Source organism: Schistocerca americana, chromosome 2, assembly GCF_021461395.2.
Source record: "Schistocerca americana isolate TAMUIC-IGC-003095 chromosome 2, iqSchAmer2.1, whole genome shotgun sequence".
Lineage (NCBI taxonomy): Eukaryota > Metazoa > Arthropoda > Insecta > Orthoptera > Acrididae > Schistocerca > Schistocerca americana.
The window spans coordinates 616,378,123-616,396,581 of NC_060120.1; the positions used below are offsets into that span (position 1 = coordinate 616,378,123).

At 42.3% G+C, this 18,459-nt stretch overlaps 1 protein-coding gene across 2 annotated transcripts in view; it reads right to left on the minus strand.

Annotated features, from left to right (window-relative positions):
- Nucleotides 1-18,459, minus strand: part of LOC124595776 — a 37,756-nt gene that overhangs the window by 9,946 nt on the left and 9,351 nt on the right. For both annotated transcript variants that reach the window (XR_006978243.1, XM_047134662.1), the window contains exon 3: nucleotides 17,049-17,271. Coding sequence is in view for 1 of the 2 variants with exons in the window: in XM_047134662.1 (XP_046990618.1) it covers nucleotides 17,049-17,217 (169 nt within the window). In the remaining variant the exon portion in view is untranslated. The remainder of the gene's footprint in view (nucleotides 1-17,048; nucleotides 17,272-18,459) is intronic.

An 18,459-nucleotide genomic window follows, 5' to 3' on the forward strand; every position in this document is an offset into this window, starting at 1 on the left:
GAACCCTGGGATGCGTCACGGATCTATAAAAATTGACTGTGGAGTGCCTCAGGAGGAACGGAGTCCTTATGGAATTGCGAAAGGTCCAGCCGTAGTATCGGCCGAGGCATACACCACAGAGGCATATGTGTATGGACCCGCACGAAATGCTGTAAAGAAAATGACTTGAGTTCAGACAACAGGGAACGGACACGAACAGCGATCGTTATCCCTGACTGACACTGCCATTCCGGGAGATGAACCACTGTGTTTGGGAACAAAAGACAGTAATTCGGATGCTGAGGCAAGCTTTTGACATGCGCTGCATAGTGGGCGAGCAGTTGGTGGCGCCTGATGTACAATGGAGGGACTCCAGCCTCCTGGACTCGTTCGAAAAGTGCCCGTCGCTAGACAGACTCCGCAGTGGTGCACAGGATCAAGCAACTTGAATCCTGAGGGCGCTGACGAACCATACGCTACACTCCCATAGGCAAATTGTGACTGAAGTAGGGCTTTGTAGAGCCGCAGCAATGTAGAGCGATCTGCGCCCAAGGTGGTGTAGCTAGGGCAGCGGAGGGCATTAAGATGCCGCCAGCACTTTCGCTTAAACTGACGAATGTGGGGGAGCCATGTTAGCTGGGCGTCAAAAACCAGTCCTAAAAAGCGATACGTTTCGACTACCTGTAGTGGATGGCCATCAAGAAAAAGTGCAGGGTCAGGATGGACTGTCCGTCGCCGATAGAAATACAAAACACAGGTCTTGTCAGCAGAGAAATGAAACCTGTGGGAGAGAGCCCATGACTGCGCATTCCGAATGGCTCCCTGCAGTCGGTATTCAGCAACACCAATGGTGGAGGAACTGAAGCAAATGCAGAAATCGTCAGCATATAAGGAGGGCAACACTGACGGCCCTACAGCTGCTGCTAGGCCACTTATAGCGACTAAAAAAAGTGGAACACTCAATACAGAGCCTGTGGGACCGCACATATACAGACGCAGGCAGATGGGAAGACAAAGAGGTTGGGCAGAGATGTCAGTCGAGGCGGAAGAACAGAGGCAAAGATGTTGTTGAATGACAAGTGATGTACGAGGGGCAGCAACTTGAAATTAGCGGAGGTTGAGGCCTCCGCAAATTTCAAGTTGCCACCCCTCGTCATTCAACAACATCTTTGCCTCTGTACTTCCACCTCGACTGACACCTCTGCCCAACCTCTTTGTCATTACATATGTCTGCCTGTGTCTGTATATGTGCGGATGGATATGTGTGTGTGTGCGAGTGTATACTTGTCCTTTTCCCCCTCTAAGGTAAGTCTTTCCACTCCCGGGATTGGAATGACTCCTTACCCTCTCCCTTAAAACCCACATCCTTTATCCTTTCCCTCTCCTCCTCTCTTTCCTGATGAAGCAACCGTGGGTTGCGAAAGTTTGTAATTTGTGTGTGTGTTTTTTGCCTCTATCAACATACCAACACTTTCGTTTGGTAAGTTACAACATCTTTGTTTTTAGATATATTTTTCCCCTCTTGGAATGTTTCCCTCTATTATATTCATAAGTATTATAGTAGTTGTATTACACATTTACTACCTTATAAATAAATAAAAAGAATTTTTTTATTTTAAATTCAATGCATTAGTATTTGTAAAATGATTCTTTCATATAGTGTTCATTAAAAAATATGTTTGAGTTGTAAATATTTGTCATGTATTGTTGTTTTTCTGACATGTTCTACATCCTGGAGGATCTCCTCACTACGGATCAATTGGAATGAAAGTTAATCTAATCTAATCTATAGTGGACAGGCAAAAGACTGCTAAACCTGTAAGATTTCAGCCAAAAGGCCTTCTGAATTAGACAACACACACACACACACACACACACACACACACACACACACACACATGATGTAGTGCAGAGGCAAGGTGCGTACCATGTCTAAGTGAAGTACTGCCATGTTATTAGATAAACTGCATTCAGGAGGGGGGGAGGGGGTGGACAGTCTGGAAGGCAGGGGCATAGAGGTATGAGGGAGGGTCCCCCCCCCCCTCCTTCACCGCACCCACTGCTACACTCTTACCTCCCCGGTCAGAATTTTCTGTATGCTGCTCACAGAAGTTTCAACAAAAATTGTTATTGTTTATAAGAATGAATTTTACATAAAACATCACTTAACATCTGCTATTAAGTACTCAAACTAAAAATAACGCCACTATATAAACCCAAATTCAGTCAAATTATTTTGTCTATTCACATAAAAGTACTGGAAACGAGGCACAGTCAGCCTGTAAACTGAAAAGTGACAGTGCCTTTCCTGGAAAAATGCTTCAATTGCATACAGTATGGCTAAGAATCAGTTTTCCCTCAGGGTGCAAACACACGCATCAGTTCCATTCATGTGTGTTTGTTTCCTTAGTATTATTAGCAATTCGTACCTGTATTGCGCGTACTGTTAAAGCAGTTTGACAAAATAAACACAGCATGACTGCGCACTGCATTGCCAGTAACTCACAATGCGTGCTGTGGAAGAGTTGGTACAACTTCATGAAATACCCTATTGCTGCTTCTTGTGACACAGTGGGGTAGGGTGAGTGAGGAACAATCTGCTCACTCCTCGGTTTGCAGACCTACAACAGAGGGAAGTGGGAAGTGCATGATCACGATCCAGCAACAGACCTACCATCGTACATTTATATTCCATCTCTCCGCCTCCCCCTCCACTATGCAAAAATCGGCGACTACACACATTTCTTCCCCTACTCTACCTCTCGTGGTCATAACTGAGTAGCTAAAAGGGGAACCTACAGTTTACGATGTACTTGGAACTATATCAATAAACTATGCCCGGTGCTAATCTACCCCTATGGTAATTATTGGAGTTACTTCCAAAACACTATTTATGGTTATGTATGTAAGAGTAAAATGTATTTTGAGAAGGAGGAGTATCTGCTGCTCCTCTTCTGCTATTCAGCTGCTATTTCTATCAAACACTAGAATCATGAAATTAATAACTAATGCTTTTTGTGATATTTCTAATAGATGATTTAGCAAACTGATGTCTGGTGATATGCATTACCTAAGTGTTACACACCTGCTTTCAATAGTTTATTTTTTAACTTTTGCTTTCAGGTATTATTAGGAAGAGTGAAATGAATTCAATTATTTGAATGTAATGCTACCTAGTTTATTCTGTCCATGGTTAAAAATACTCCAAATTACGAAACTTCCTGGCAGATTAAAACTGTGTGCCCGACCAAGACTCGAACTCGGGACCTTTGCCTTTCGCGGGCAAGTGCTCTACCATCTGAGCTACCGAAGCACGACTCATGCCCGGTACTCTCAGCTTTACTTCTGCCAGTATCTCGTCTCCTACCTTCCAAACTTTACAGAAGCTCTCCTGCGAAACTTGCAGAACTAGCACTCCTGAAAGAAAGGTAGCTGTGAGTACCAGGTGTGAGTCGTGCTTTGGTAGCTCAGATGGTAGAGCACTTGCCCGCGAAAGGCAAAGGTCCCGAGTTCGAGTCTCGGTCGGGCACACAGTTTTAATCTGTGAGGAAGTTTCATATCAGTGCACACTCCGCTGCAGAGTGAAAATCTCATTCTACTCCAAATTACCTTTGCACAAAATATTCCAAACTTCAAAAACATAGTTGATAAATCATTTTGGCCATTCAGATAAAAATGGAAAGATTTTTGCAACAGCACTTTTAGTTGCAAAAGAATGAAACTGCTGTTTATTGTGTGCTCTTGATAAGCTTCTTCCCATTTCATTCTGTAAATTCTTTGAATAATGTAACCGAGTCAGTCTTTACAATTCTCTCCCACTTGTGTCTTCCTTCGTAGTAAAACCCAATTGATGGCACCACTTTATTGCTGTCACATGACAGTCACAGTCAGATAAACCATTTATTACGAAACTTGCATGTATTTCACGAAAGGGGGCTTGATTTAGAAATGAATTACATTCTAGTTGGGAACATAAGTGTGGGATCAAATGAAACTTGAACATCAGCAACACTAAGTGCCCTTTATCACGGCTATGTGAGATGAAATCAATATGGACATCTCCACATATAGTTATTTTCCAATTATTTCTACTAGGTCTTATTATTACCCTTTGTAACTGGCTGAAGAGTTTTAAATATTTCCTGTTAGGGGCCTGCAAACTGTCAGAACTGCTATCTTTTATGTTTCCACGTCTATTAATAAAGAAGATGACTCTAAGAACCGTTCACTGTAAAGTGCATTGGGATGTACGGCCTGGGACTTTATTCCACTTTTTGTGCAGTCCCCTCTTCTCATACTACATCCACAGTATTGTGATAGTAAGATTTAACTACATACTTGCATCTGTTCAATTTATGTGACTCTATAATGACTACTACTATCTGTGCTACCCAAGCTATTGTTTCTCCATGGATTGTTGCAACTGTGTTTGTAGTTAATTTGCACCTTATCAGTTTACCTTATTTTCAATATTTGTCTGTAGCACCACATCTCAAATGCTTCCATTCTCTTCTGTTCTGGTATTGTCACAGTCCATGTTTCACTACCCTACAATGCTGTTCTCCAAATGTATATTATCAGAAATTTCTTCCTCAAATTAAGGCCTATGTTTGATACTAGTAGACTTCTCCTGATGAGGAATGCCCTTATTGCCGTTGCTAGTCTGCTTTTGATGTCCTCCTTGCTCCGTCCATCATTGGTTATTTTGCTGCCTAGGTAGTAGAATTCCTTAACTTCGTCTACTTTGTGGCCTCCAATCCTGATGTTAAGTTTCTTGCTATTCTCATTTCTGCTACTTCTCATTACTTTCATCTTTCTTTGATTTACTCTCAATCCATATTCTTTATCATTGGACTGTTCATTCCATTCAGGAGATTGTGTAATTATTCTTCACTTTCACTCAGGAATGCAATGTCATTGATATCCTTTCACCTTGAATTTTAATTCCATTCCTGAATCTCTGTTTTATTTCCATCACTGCTTCTTCGATGTACAGATTGAACATTAGGGCTGAAAGACTACATCCCTGTTATTACGGATACACAACACCATGATTCCAATACAACATTAATTTATTTTCCCCAAGGAACGTACATCATGGAATATAAAACATTAATTCAAGGATAATCAATATTTCCAGAGTGTCTATAATTACAAATATCAACCCGCAAGACCCTCCTCACCCTGGTCAACTTCTAGAGGAATGACAAGTTGAACAGGACGTGAGATTACGGATCCTTCTGAAGTTCGTAAGGTTACAGTTCGTATTTTCCCATCTTTTCCTTCATGAAGATCTTCTATCCATGTCTTCCTCCACATGTGTCGTGGACGAACATCCTCTTGTAGAAGAACGACATCACCCAGCTGGAGTCTTCCTGAACCTGGCCTTGGTTGACGAGTTTCATGGAAGTTTTTGAGCAGGATCAGATATTCTTTCTCCCACCTGTTCCAGAAGTGTTCTACCATCTTCTGCAGCTGTTGAAATTCCTTGGACAAGTCCTTTCTAACTGGTGATTCTGGACCAGTAGGCAGTGTTGTGAGTCGATCACCTACAAGGAAATGTGTGGGCGTCATTGGCTCAGATTCCTCTCCCGCTTGCATAATTGGTCTAGAGTTTAGTGCTGCTTCTATGCTGACCAGGATTGTGTTGAGACCTTCTTCGTCCAACTGTGACTGTCCTAAAACTTTTCTCAGGCAGCATTTGACAGATCCCACCATCCGTTCCCAGAATCCTCCCCACCAAGGCGCGTGTGGGGCGATGAATTTCCAAGTGACGGCTTGCTGGGCGAGGTACTTGTGCGTCTTGCTTGCCATGAGAGCCTGCCAGAGCTCCTTCAGCTCTAAGTGGGTGGCATGGAATGTAGTAGCATTATCAGTGTAAATTGTGCTGGGCGCTCCTCGTCTTCCGACAAACCTTTGTAGGGCTTGAAGAAATCTGTCAGTTGACATATCTGAGCATAGTTCCAGGTGTATGGCTTGTGTTGTTGTGCATGTGAATAGAGCAATATACGCTTTCTTCGTAATATGTCCTTGTCTGACATATAATGGACCAGCAAAGTCAATACCTGTTACTGTAAATGGTTTCAGTGGTGAGACTCGTTCAGCTGGTAATGGAGCCTCAGTTTCCAGAATGAGATTTTCACTCTGCAGCGGAGTGTGCGCTGAACTTGGGACCGAGTTCGAGTCTCGGTTGGGCACACAGTTTTAATCTGTCAGGAAGTTTCGAGCCTCAGTTTGTTGAACCACGTCAGCTTTCACCATCTTACAAGGTAGGCAACTGTGTAGAACATGTATAATTGCCTGTCGAGCTCTAAGGATCCAGAATTCTGTTCTAAGTTCAGATAACTCTATGTTTACTCAAAGGTGATGCAAACAAATGTGAGCCTGTAGGATCAGTAAACGTGTGAAATGATGATGTCCTTCAAGAAGAATCGGGTGGCGTTGATCTCTAGGTAATTCTGCAAACTGCAGCCGTCCACCGAGACAAATGAGACCATTATCCAAGAATGGGTTGTAGCGAGCTATCTGAGAATTACGTGGTAGAGGCATGTTGTTGTATAGTGCATGCAGTTCGAGCGCAAAATGTTGCTGTTGAACAACTTGAATCCAGTAAGTGCATGCTTCGCCCAAATCTGATGCTGTCAGTTCTCCAGATGTTCTGTTTTCTTTCAATAAGTGCCGTTTAAAGCGAAGTACCCATCCTGTAACTCTTAACAGCTTGAAGTAGCTACTGTACCGTGTAGCTGTTAAAATAGGAATCGTTGTTTGTACCATGAAGACTTGGTCTGTTAATTTCTTCTTGTCTTGCAAGGAGTCCTCTTCCGTCTGTAAAATTCGAGGCCACTGTGTTCTGTTCTTTCCTAACCAAACAGGTCCATGGAACCATACAGAAGCATGGTGAAGTTTATCTGCTGTGGTACTTCTGGAAGTTAGATCAGCTGGATTTTCGTCACCAGGGCAGTGCCTCCACTGTGACGGATTCGTAGTATTTCCGTAACACAGTTTGACACAAAGGTTTTCCATCAATTAGGGTCATGTTGTATCCATCCTAAGGCTACAGTTGAGTCAGTCCACAATGTTGCACGACTTGCATTATAGCTCGGGGCCTTACAGAAATAATGAAGTAGTCTTGATCCAAGAAGTGTCACTAGAAGTTCCAGCCATGGAAGGGTTATTTTTTTGATGGGAGCTAGTCGGTTTTTACTGCAAACTAAATGGACTGATACCATATTTGTTGTGGTGCACCGTACATAAAGGACTGCTCCGTAGGCCTTTTCTGATGTGTCACAAAAGACGTGGATTTCTAGCTCAGTGTTTCCAGATACACCAACCCATCAGGGCACTTTTATGTGTGAACATGATGGCAATGTTGATACCCACATTCGCCAGCATTTGCTAAGTTCAAGGGGTAAAAGCTCATCCCATTCAATTCCTCTTGACCAAATTTCTTAAAAAATTATTTTTGCAGTGAGGGGCACAGGCGACAACAAACCCAGTGGGTCATAGAATCTAACAGTGTTTCGTAGTACTTCTTGCTTAGTGGCAGGACGATTTATAACATTGTCGGTAACATTGCTGTGAACAACACTGAGCGTATCAGTCTGTGTGTTCCAGTGGACTCCCAGTACCTCTGCATCTGTAGTGTTTATGACACCTTCTGATTGCCATATTCCAATCAGTTGGCTTGAATTTGTAGCCCACTTTGCCATTGGTAGACTGATCTGTCCCATGAGTGATGTAAGCTCATAATATAAGTTAATTACGGCATTGTCATCTTTAGTACCTGCTACAAAATCATCCATGTACATATTATCTTCAACAAGTAAAGCAGCTTGCGGAAAATTCGTTTTGTGCATTACAGCAAGTTCTTTCAGCATGGCTGCAAGAAGAAACGGACTGCAGGTAAGTCCGAAAGGTAGCCGGGTGAAGCGGTATGTAATCCTTTTGTCAGTTGTAATATAGTTTCCTTGTTGATCTACGATTACTTTGTACCAAAAAAACCTCGTGGGATCTCCATCTTTCCTGTGAAGAACTAACCGTAGAAATGCTTGTTTGACATCGGCAATTAAGGGTACTTGATGTAGATAATATCTCAGTAATATTGAAAGAATGTCAGGAAGTAAATTAGGACCTATTTCTAAAGAGCACAGTCAATGAATGTGCATTCTGGTCGTGCGACGAACCATCAAATACAATCCTCCATTTGATGACACCTAACTTTTCTTTCTTTACTGCATGATGTGGCAGATAAAATGTGTCATGCAATTTCTGTCCAGAAGGGGTGACTTCCACATGTTTCTTCTTGATGTGTTCTATCATTTGCACCTCGTAAATTTGTTTCAGTTTCTTGTCCTTTGTAAATTTTTTCTCCAGTGAAGCAAATCTCTTCCCTGCTTGCTGAAGATTATTAGATAACATAACGTTGGGTTTTCTGGGGAAAGAGCATCAACAGCCGCACAAAACCGCGTAGTATTAGTCCTCTCCCTAGTTCGCTTTCTTTGAAGTTTGCTAACTGTATCTCCGATTCGTCCTGCATTATGTCTTACTAAAGACGACTGTTGTAAGATTGTTTATGAGTGCGCTTGTGAATAGGTTAAACGTTTAACAAGCAGTGTATGCGCAAACGTAAGTGAACGAAAACCTTTCAACAAAACTAGCTACTCTGAGTGCAAGTTTCAGGCTTGCTACACAAAGCCACAAAAATTGTTTTGAAGCAACCAGTTCATGCGATCATATTATATTGGAATGGACTTAGCTTGTGATGCGGTCCGATGTCATCTCTTGTTTCCTACAGCGTGAAGTAAGCCGTTAATTGTTGAAATCACGCAGGAAATCGCAAATGAAAATTTAATAGTGATGGGGGACTGGAATGCAACAGCAGGAAAGGAAGAGAAGCAAAAATAATAGGTGAATATGGACTGGGGAAAAAGAATGAAAAAGGAAGCCGCCTGGTAGACTTTTGCACAGGGCATAATTTAATCATTGCTGACACTTGATTTAAGAGTCATACAAGAAGGTAGAAGAGACCAGGAGACACCAGAATGTTTCAGATTGATTATTTAATGTTAAGACTGAGATTTAGGAAACAGATTTTAAACTGTAAGACATTGCCACATGCAGGAGTGGACTCTGAACACAATTTATTGGTTATGAAGTGTAGACTATAACTGAAGAAACTGGAAAAAAGTAGGATATTAAGGGCATGGGAAATGGACAAGTTGAAAGAACCAAACATTGTTGACAGTTTCAGAGAGACACAAGGCAAAATTTGACTAGAACAAGGGAAATGAATACAGCAGATGACAAATGGGTGACTTTGCGAGATGAAATAGAGAAGGCAGCAGAGGATCAAATAAGTAAAAAGACAAGGGCTAGTACAAGTCCTTGGGTAACAGAAGGGATATTGAATTTAACTGATGAAAGGAGAAATTATAAAAACGCAGTAAATGAAGCATGTGAAAGGGGATACAAACTCCTAAAAACTGAGATTGACAGGAAGTGGAAAATGGCTAAGCAGGAATGGCTAGAGGACAAACATAAGGATTTAGAAGCATATATCACCAAGGGAAAAACACTGTGGAACTGTTACGCTTGGCTCAATGAAAGACAAAATACTAGAGTACCCACAGGCCCAATTCAGAAAAGCTGTCATTGGTAGGAAGGATCCAGATGGTGCAGGCTGTGAAACAGTTATTGAAGGGGAGAATCCAGACAGCCCAGGTTGTGAAGCAGCCACTGAAATCAAGTACATTATCTTCATATGCCTGTTGTGCCACAGGACAGTCCACCTTGCTCTTGGCCACAGATCAGCAGTGGCCATTCATCCTGGTGGACAGCAGATTGGTAGTCATACTTACCAAAGGAGAAAGCGCTGGTAGATAGACACAATAAAAAACACACACACAAATTTCAAGCTTTTGCAGCCCAAGGTTGCTTCATCAGGAAAGAGGGAAGGGGAGGGAAAGACGAAAGGATGTGGGTTTTAAGGGAGAGGGTAAGAGGTCATTCCAGTCCCGGGAGTGGAAAGACTTACCTTAGGGGGGAAAAAAGGACAGGTATACACTCGCGCACACACACACACACACACACACACACACATCCATCCACACATATACAGACACAGGCAGACATATGTAAAGGCAAAGAGGTTGGTCAGATATGTCAGTTAAGGCGGAAGTACGGAGGCAAAGATGTTGTTGCCTGGTGTGTAACGGGAAGAGAAAATATATTGAAGGGCAAGTTCCCATCTCCGGAGTTCTGTTAGGTTGGTGTCAATGGGAAGTATCCAGATAACCCTGACCGTGTAACGCTGTGCCAAGATGTGCTGGCCGTGCACCAAGGCATGTTTAGCCACAGGGTGATCCTCATTACCAACAAACACTGTCTGCCTGTGTCCGTTCATGCGAATGGACAGTTTGTTGCTGGTCATTCCCACATAGAAGGCTTCACAGTGTAGGCATGTCAGTTGGTAAATCACGTGGGTGCTTTCACACGTGGCTCTGCCTTTGAACGTGTACACATTCCGGGTTACAGGACTGGAGTAGGTGGTGGTGGGAGGGTAGCGAAGGTGATTTGGGGATTTCATAGGGATGAACCAACAGGTTACAAAGGTTAGCTGGCCGGCGGAAAGACACTCTTGGTGGAGTGGGGAGGATTTCATGAAGGATGGATCTCATTTCATGGCAGCATTTGAGGAAGTCATATCCCTGCTGGAGAGCCACATTCAGAGTCTGATCCAGTCCCGGAAAGTATCCTGTCACAGTGGGGCACTTTTGGGGGTTTTTTGTGGGAGGTTCTAGGTTTGAGGAAGTGGCTCTAGCTATTTGCTTCTGTACCAGGTCGAGAGGGTAATTGCGGGATGCGAAAGCTGTTTTCAGGTTATTGGTGTAATATATTCAGGACTGGAGCAGATTCGTTTGCCACGAAGACTTAAGCTGTAGGGAAGGGACCTTTTGATATGGAATGGGTGGCAGCTGTCATAATGGAGGTACTGTTGCTTGTTGGTGGGTTTGATGTGGACGGATGTGTGAAGCTGGCCATTGGACAGATGGAGGTCAACGTCGAGGAAAGTGGCATGGGATTTGGAGTAGGACCAGGTGAATCTGATGCAACCAAAGGAGTTGAGGTTGGAGAGGAAATTCTGGAGTCTTCTCCACCCCAAAAAACTATCCAGTCTCCTGGTTTCCCACCTCCGGAAAGGCAACTCACTCGCCCTCCACAACCTTTCCAACAAACCTCAACCTCCTCTCATTGCACACAGACCCAGTCTCTCCCATCTACTCAAATCTCCCACTTCCAGCTCCAGTCCCCCCAAAACCTCAAAATTCTAACCAATGGCCAGCTTCACACATCCGTCCACATCAAACCCACCAACAAGCAACAGTACCTCCATTATGACAGCTGCCACCCATTCCATATCAAAAGGTCCCTTCCCTACAGCTTAAGTCTTCGTGGCAAACGAATCTGCTCCAGTCCTGAATATATTACACCAATAACCTGAAAACAGCTTTCGCATCCCGCAATTACCCTCTCGACCTGGTACAGAAGCAAATAGCTAGAGCCACTTCCTCAAACCTAGAACCTCCCACAAAAAACCCCCAAAAGTGCCCCACTGTGACAGGATACTTTCCGGGACTGGATCAGACTCTGAATGTGGCTCTCCAGCAGGGATATGACTTCCTCAAATGCTGCCATGAAATGAGATCCATCCTTCATGAAATCCTCCCCACTCCACCAAGAGTGTCTTTCCGCCGGCCAGCTAACCTTTGTAACCTGTTGGTTCATCCCTATGAAATCCCCAAATCACCTTCCCTACCCTCCCACCACCACCTACTCCAGTCCTGTAACCCGGAATGTGTACACGATCAAAGGCAGAGCCACGTGTGAAAGCACCCACGTGATTTACCAACTGACATGCCTACACTGTGAAGCCTTCTATGTGGGAATGACCAGCAACAAACTGTCCATTCGCATGAACGGACACAGGCAGACAGTGTTTGTTGGTAATGAGGATCACCCTGTGGCTAAACATGCCTTGGTGCACAGCCAGCATATCTTGGCACAGTGTTACACTGTCCGGGTTATCTGGATACTTCCCACTGACACCAACCTATCAGAACTCCAGAGATGGGAACTTGCCCAAGGTAAGTCTTTCCGCTCCCGGGATTGGAATGACTCCTTACCCTCTCCCTTAAAACCCACATCCTTTCATCTTTCCCTCCCCTTCCCTCTTTCCTGATGAAGCAACCTTGGGTTGCGAAAGCTTGAAATTTGTGTGTGTGTTTGTGTGTTTTTTATTGTGTCTATCTACCAGCGCTTTCTCGTATATAAAAAAAAAAGAAGCTGTGCAATGACTGCAGCAGAGCTGATACATGACATGGTTGCTTCTACATCTACATCTACATTTATACTCCGCAAGCCACCCAACGGTGTGTGGCGGAGGGCACTTTACGTGCCACTGTCATTACCTCCCTTTCCTGTTCCAGTCGCGTATGGTTCGCGGGAAGAACGACTGCCTGAAAGCCTCCGTGCGCGCTCTAATCTGTCTAATTTTACATTCGTGATCTCCTCGGGAGGTATAAGTAGGGGGAAGCAATATATTCGATACCTCATCCAGAAACGCACCCTCTCGAAACCTGGCGAGCAAGCTACACCGCGATGCAGAGCGCCTCTCTTGCAGAGTCTGCCACTTGAGTTTATTAAACATCTCCGTAACGCTATCACGGTTACCAAATAACCCTGTGACGAAACGCGCCACTCTTCTTTGGATCTTCTCTATCTCCTCCGTCAGACCGATCTGGTACGGATCCCACACTGATGAGCAATACTCAAGTATAGGTCGAACGAGTGATTTGTAAGCCACCTCCTTTGTTGATGGACTACATTTTCTAAGCACTCTCCCAATGAATCTCAACCTGGTACCCGCCTTACCAACAATTAATTTTATATGATCATTCCACTTCAAATCGTTCCGCACGCATACTCCCAGATATTTTACAGAAGTAGATGCTACCAGTGTTTGTTCTGCTATCATATAATCATACAATAAAGGATCCTTCTTTCTATGTATTCGCAATACATTACATTTGTCTATGTTAAGGGTCAGTTGCCACTCCCTGCACCAAGTGCCTATCCGCTGCAGATCTTCCTGCACTTCGCTACAATTTTCTAATGCTGCAACTTCTCTGTATACTACAGGATCATCTGCGAAAAGCCGCATGGAACTTCCGACACTATCTACTAGGTCATTTATATATATTGTGAAAAGCAATGGTCCCATAACACTCCCCTGCGGCACGCCAGAGGTTACTTTAACGTCTGTAGACGTCTCTCCATTGATAACAACATGCTGTGTTCTGTTTGCTAAAAACTCTTCAATCCAGCCACACAGCTGGTCTGATATTCCGTAGGCTCTTACTTTGTTTATCAGGCGACAGTGCGGAACTGTATCGAACGCCTTCCGGAAGTCAAGAAAAATAGCATCTACCTGGGAGCCTGTATCTAATATTTTCTGGGTCTCATGAACAAATAAAGCGAGTTGGGTCTCACACGATCGCTGTTTCTGGAATCCATGTTGATTCCTACATAGTAGATTCTGGGTTTCCAAAAACGACATGATAATCGAGCAAAAAACATGTTCTAAAATTCTCCAACAGATCGATGTCAGAGATATAGGTCTATAGTTTTGCGCATCTGCTCGACGACCCTTCTTGAAGACTGGGACTATCTGTGCTCTTTTCCAATCATTTGGAACCTTCCGTTCCTCTAGAGACTTGCAGTACACGGCTGTTAGAAGACGGTCAAGTTCTTTTACGTACTCTGTGTAGAATCGAACTGGTATCCCGTCAGGTCCAGTGGACTTTCCTCTATTGAGTGATTCCAGTTGCTTTTCTATTCCTTGGACACTTATTTCGATGTCAGCCATTTTTTCGTTTGTACGAGGATTTAGAGAAGGAACTGCAGTGCGGTCTTCCTCTGTGAAACAGCTTTGGAAAAAGGTGTTTAGTATTTCAGCTTTACGCGTGTCATCCTCTGTTTCAATGCCATTATCATCCCGTAGTGTCTGGATATGCTGTTTCGAGCCACTTACTGATTTAACGTAAGACCAGAACTTCCTAGGATTTTCTGTCAAGTCGGTACATAGAATTTTACTTTCGAATTCACTGAACGCTTCACGCATAGCCCTCCTTATGCTAACTTTGACATCATTTAGCTTCTGTTTGTCTGAGAGGTTTTGGCTGTGTTTAAACTTGGAGTGAAGCTCTCTTTGCTTTCGCAGTAGTTTCCTAACTTTGTTGTTGAACTACGGTGGGTTTTTCCCGTCCCTCACAGTTTTACTCGGCACATACCTGTCTAAAACGCATTTTACGATTGCCTTGAACTTTTTCCATAAACACTCAACATTGCCAGTGTCGGAACAGAAATTTTCGTTTTGATCTGTTAGGTAGTCTGAAATCTGCCTTCTATTACTCTTGCTAAACAGATAAACCTTCCTCCCTTTTTTTATATTCCTATTAACTTCCATATTCAGGGATGCTGCAATGGCCTTATGATCACTGATTCCCTGTTCTGCACTTACAGAGTCGAAAAGTTCGGGTCTGTTTGTTATCAGTAGGTCCAAGATGTTATCTCCACGAGTCGGTTCTCTGTTTAATTGCTCGAGGTAATTTTCGGATAGTGCACTCAGTATAATGTCACTCGATGCTCCGTCCCTACCACCTGTCCTAAACATCTGAGTATCCCAGTCTATATCTGGTAAATTGAAATCTCCACCTAAGACTATAACATCCTGAGAAAATTTATGTGAAATGTATTCCCAATTTTCTCTCAGTTGTTCTGCCACTAATGCTGCTGAGTCAGGAGGTCGGTAAAAGGAGTCAATTATTAACCTAGCTCGGTTGTTGAGTGTAACCTCCACCCATAATAATTCACAGGAACTATCCACTTCTACTTCACTACAGGATAAACTACTACTAACAGCAACAAACATGCCACCACCGGTTGCATGCAATCTATCCTTTCTAAACACCATCTGTGACTTTGTAAAAATTTCGGCAGAATTTATCTCTGGCTTCAGCCAGCTTTCTGTACCTAACAATAACAAAAGAATTCCTCTAAAGTTTCTTTGCCATGTGACCAAACAACAAATGTATCACCCACGTATTGATACCATCGACATGGCTTCTTACTTGCTTTTTCCAGAGGTAATTGTTCGAATTTTTCCATATAAAAGTTAGCAATCATATGACTCAATGGTTTAGCCATGGCCACACCATCATCCTGCTCATAAAATTCATCTTCCCACTGGAACTGACTAGAGGTAAGGCAGTGTCTGAAATGAGCAGTCAAATCTGCTGGGAAAACATCCACTATGTAAACCATAACTTTGTTAAGTGGAATCACAGTGAATAAAGACACTATGTCAAAACTGACAAAAATATCCTCAGGAGCCAAAGTCAATCCCTCAAGCTTCTCAGTAAAATGATGTGAGTCTTTTACATAAGAATCAGTTTTGCCAATATGTGGTTGTAAACAAGATGTCCAACGTAGTCTTGGACAAAATGTCAGGGATTGAAGAGGTCCATGGACCACGGCCATACAACCCGGAAAAATTCTCAGCCGCTGAAACATTTGGTTGGGAAAGCTTTCATCGTATCATTTATCTTTCTTCTCTTCTCGTTTCATATTTTTCCTCCATTCTCAAATAATCTTTTTGAAGGCACAGTTAAAAAGGGGTGGAAAGAGTTCACCACCTTGACCTACACTGGTTTTGATTTCAGAGTGGTCCAATACCTTGTAAACGAACTTCAGTTTTGACACAGACTTAGTGTCTGCAGAGTAATCAAACAGGGTTCTGTATTTATAACTCATCCCAAATTCTTCTAGAACATTCAATAACGACCCACACTCAACCAAGCTGTACACTCTTTCAAGTCAATGAGCACAACCCTATAGTCGTACCTACCAGTCGTCTTATACCTGATCATATTTTTCATGTTGAAAATCTGCTCTGGGCACGAATGCCCTTGCCTGGAACTTGCCTAGTAATTACCAGTCTTTTTATCAAGATGATCTTTAATTCTTTTCTGGTGAACTTTGGAGAGGATCTCGTATGGTACAGATACTAATGGTAATGGAATATCCCAGTAATTACTTATGTCGTTTTTATACACCTTTCTGCAGAGTAGAAAATCAAACATGGAAAATCAAGGATGGAATAATGGCAATATGATGAAAATGATAGATTAATATTGTATACTGATGATGTTGAGTTGCAGATAGGCACAATGAAGAGACTGCTAAACACATGAGCTATTGACCAGAGGGTCTTCTTCTGAAGTAGAAAACACACACAACACACACACACACAATGATCTCTGTCTCTGGCCAATGAGGCCGGACTGCTGAGTGGGTGGATTAATGTTGACTGCAACTCAGAGGCTAATTTAAATAGTAGTATTGTAGACACCCAATTGTGGATTGAGAAGAATACATCTATCTGGTGCTTTGGTAGGGGAGAAGGGAGGGTGGGGGCCTCAGTACATGTCATACTGGATGTCCCTGGCATTTGACATTTATCATTCAGTTACAAATGCTACCAGTGGAATGTTTCCTTCTCAGTTATGCACTATAACCAAAGATAAAAACAACATATTCTACATGCAGAAAATAAATTGTATTTTCTGGAAATTAGTTTGAAATACTGACAGGACCAGTTCCAAGTGACTTTTTTAAAGTAATATTTCCTCCTCTTTGTGTTTCCCATATAAATGGTAAAACTGACATGTTACATTTCATTTGGACCAGTTCTGTACAAAATTTTAACTTTGGCTGTGATTACCAATAAGCAAATTTAGTGTTGTTAAGTGCAGACAACAATATGACAAATGAACAAATATTATGCTGTTTACGTTTGACCAAAATATCATCGATATCTTATTTGAATATTTTCACACGTAAGTTAGGCTGTTATTTGACTTTAATAGTTAAATTGAACTAAGAATTAAGTGTACAACGTAACAATAATTCATGCAGCAACAATCCGATGTCAGTGAACTATGATCACTTACGTGATACAGAAATCTTGACTTTAGTGCCATTCATTAAATAGCTTATTCCATCCATATGATTCATATTCTGCTCTTTAGGCACTGAGGTCCCTGTATGAACCCTTGCTTTCCTAAGATTCTTTCTTTGTGTTTTTGGCTCTCCATTTGGAGCCCGTCTGGTGTGAATCATTCGTGCTTTTGTATAGCAGTTAAGAATACAAGAACCAAAGCCTGCCAGAAATATCTGTAATTACAACAAACATTTTAATTATTGTCTTGTGCTTACTTCAGGAGAAAGAAAACTGACATTCTATGGATCGGAGGGTGGAATGTCAGATCCCTTAATTGCGCAGGTAGGTTAGAAAATTTAGAAAGGGAAATGGATAGGTTAAACCTAAATATAGTGGGAATTAATGAAATTCGGTGGTAGGAGGAATAAGATTTCTGGTCAGGTGAATACAGGGTTATAGATACAAAAGCAAATAGGGGTAATAATGCAGGACTAGGTTTAATAATGAATAAAAAATAGGAGCATGGATAAGCTACTACGAACAGCATAGTGAACGAATTATTGAATGCAAGATAGACATGAAGCCCACGCCTAATACAGTAGTGCAAGTTTATATGCCAACTAGCTCTGCAGATGACGAAGAGATTGAAGAAATCTATTATGCGATAAAAGAAATTATTCAGATAGTGAAGGGAGACAAAAATTTAATAGTCATGGGGGACTGGAATTCGACAGTAGGAAAAGGAAGAGAAGGAAAAGCATTAGGTGAATATGGAATGGGGGTAATGAATGAAAGACGAAGCCACATGGTAGAATTTTGCACAGAGCATAACTTAGTCATAGCTAATACTTGGTTTAAGAATCATGACAGAAGAGGCCTGGAGACACTGGAAGATTTCAGATAGATTATATAATGGTAAGACAGAGATTTTGGAGCCAGGTTTTAAATTGTAAGACATTTCCAGGGGCAGATGTGGACACTGACCACAATCTATCGGCTATGAACTGTAGACTAAAACTAAAGAAACTGCAAAAAGGTGGCATTTTAAGGAGATGGGACGTGGATAAACTGAAAGAACCAGAGATTGATAAGAATTTCAGAGAGAACGTCAGGGAACTATTGACAAGAACGGAGGAAAGAAATATAGTAGAAGAAGAATGGGTAGTTTTGAGATGAAATAGTGAAGGCAGCAGAGGATCAACTAGATAAAAAAAAACGAAGGCTAGTAGAAATCCTTGAGCAACAGAAGAGATACTGAATTTAATTGATGGAAGGAGAAAATATAAAAATGCAGTAACTGAACCAGGCAAAAAGGAATATAAATGTGTCAAAAATTAGACTGACAGGAAGTGCAAAATGGCTAAGTAGGGATGGTTACAGGACAAACGTAAGGATGTAGAGGCATATACCACTAGGGGTAA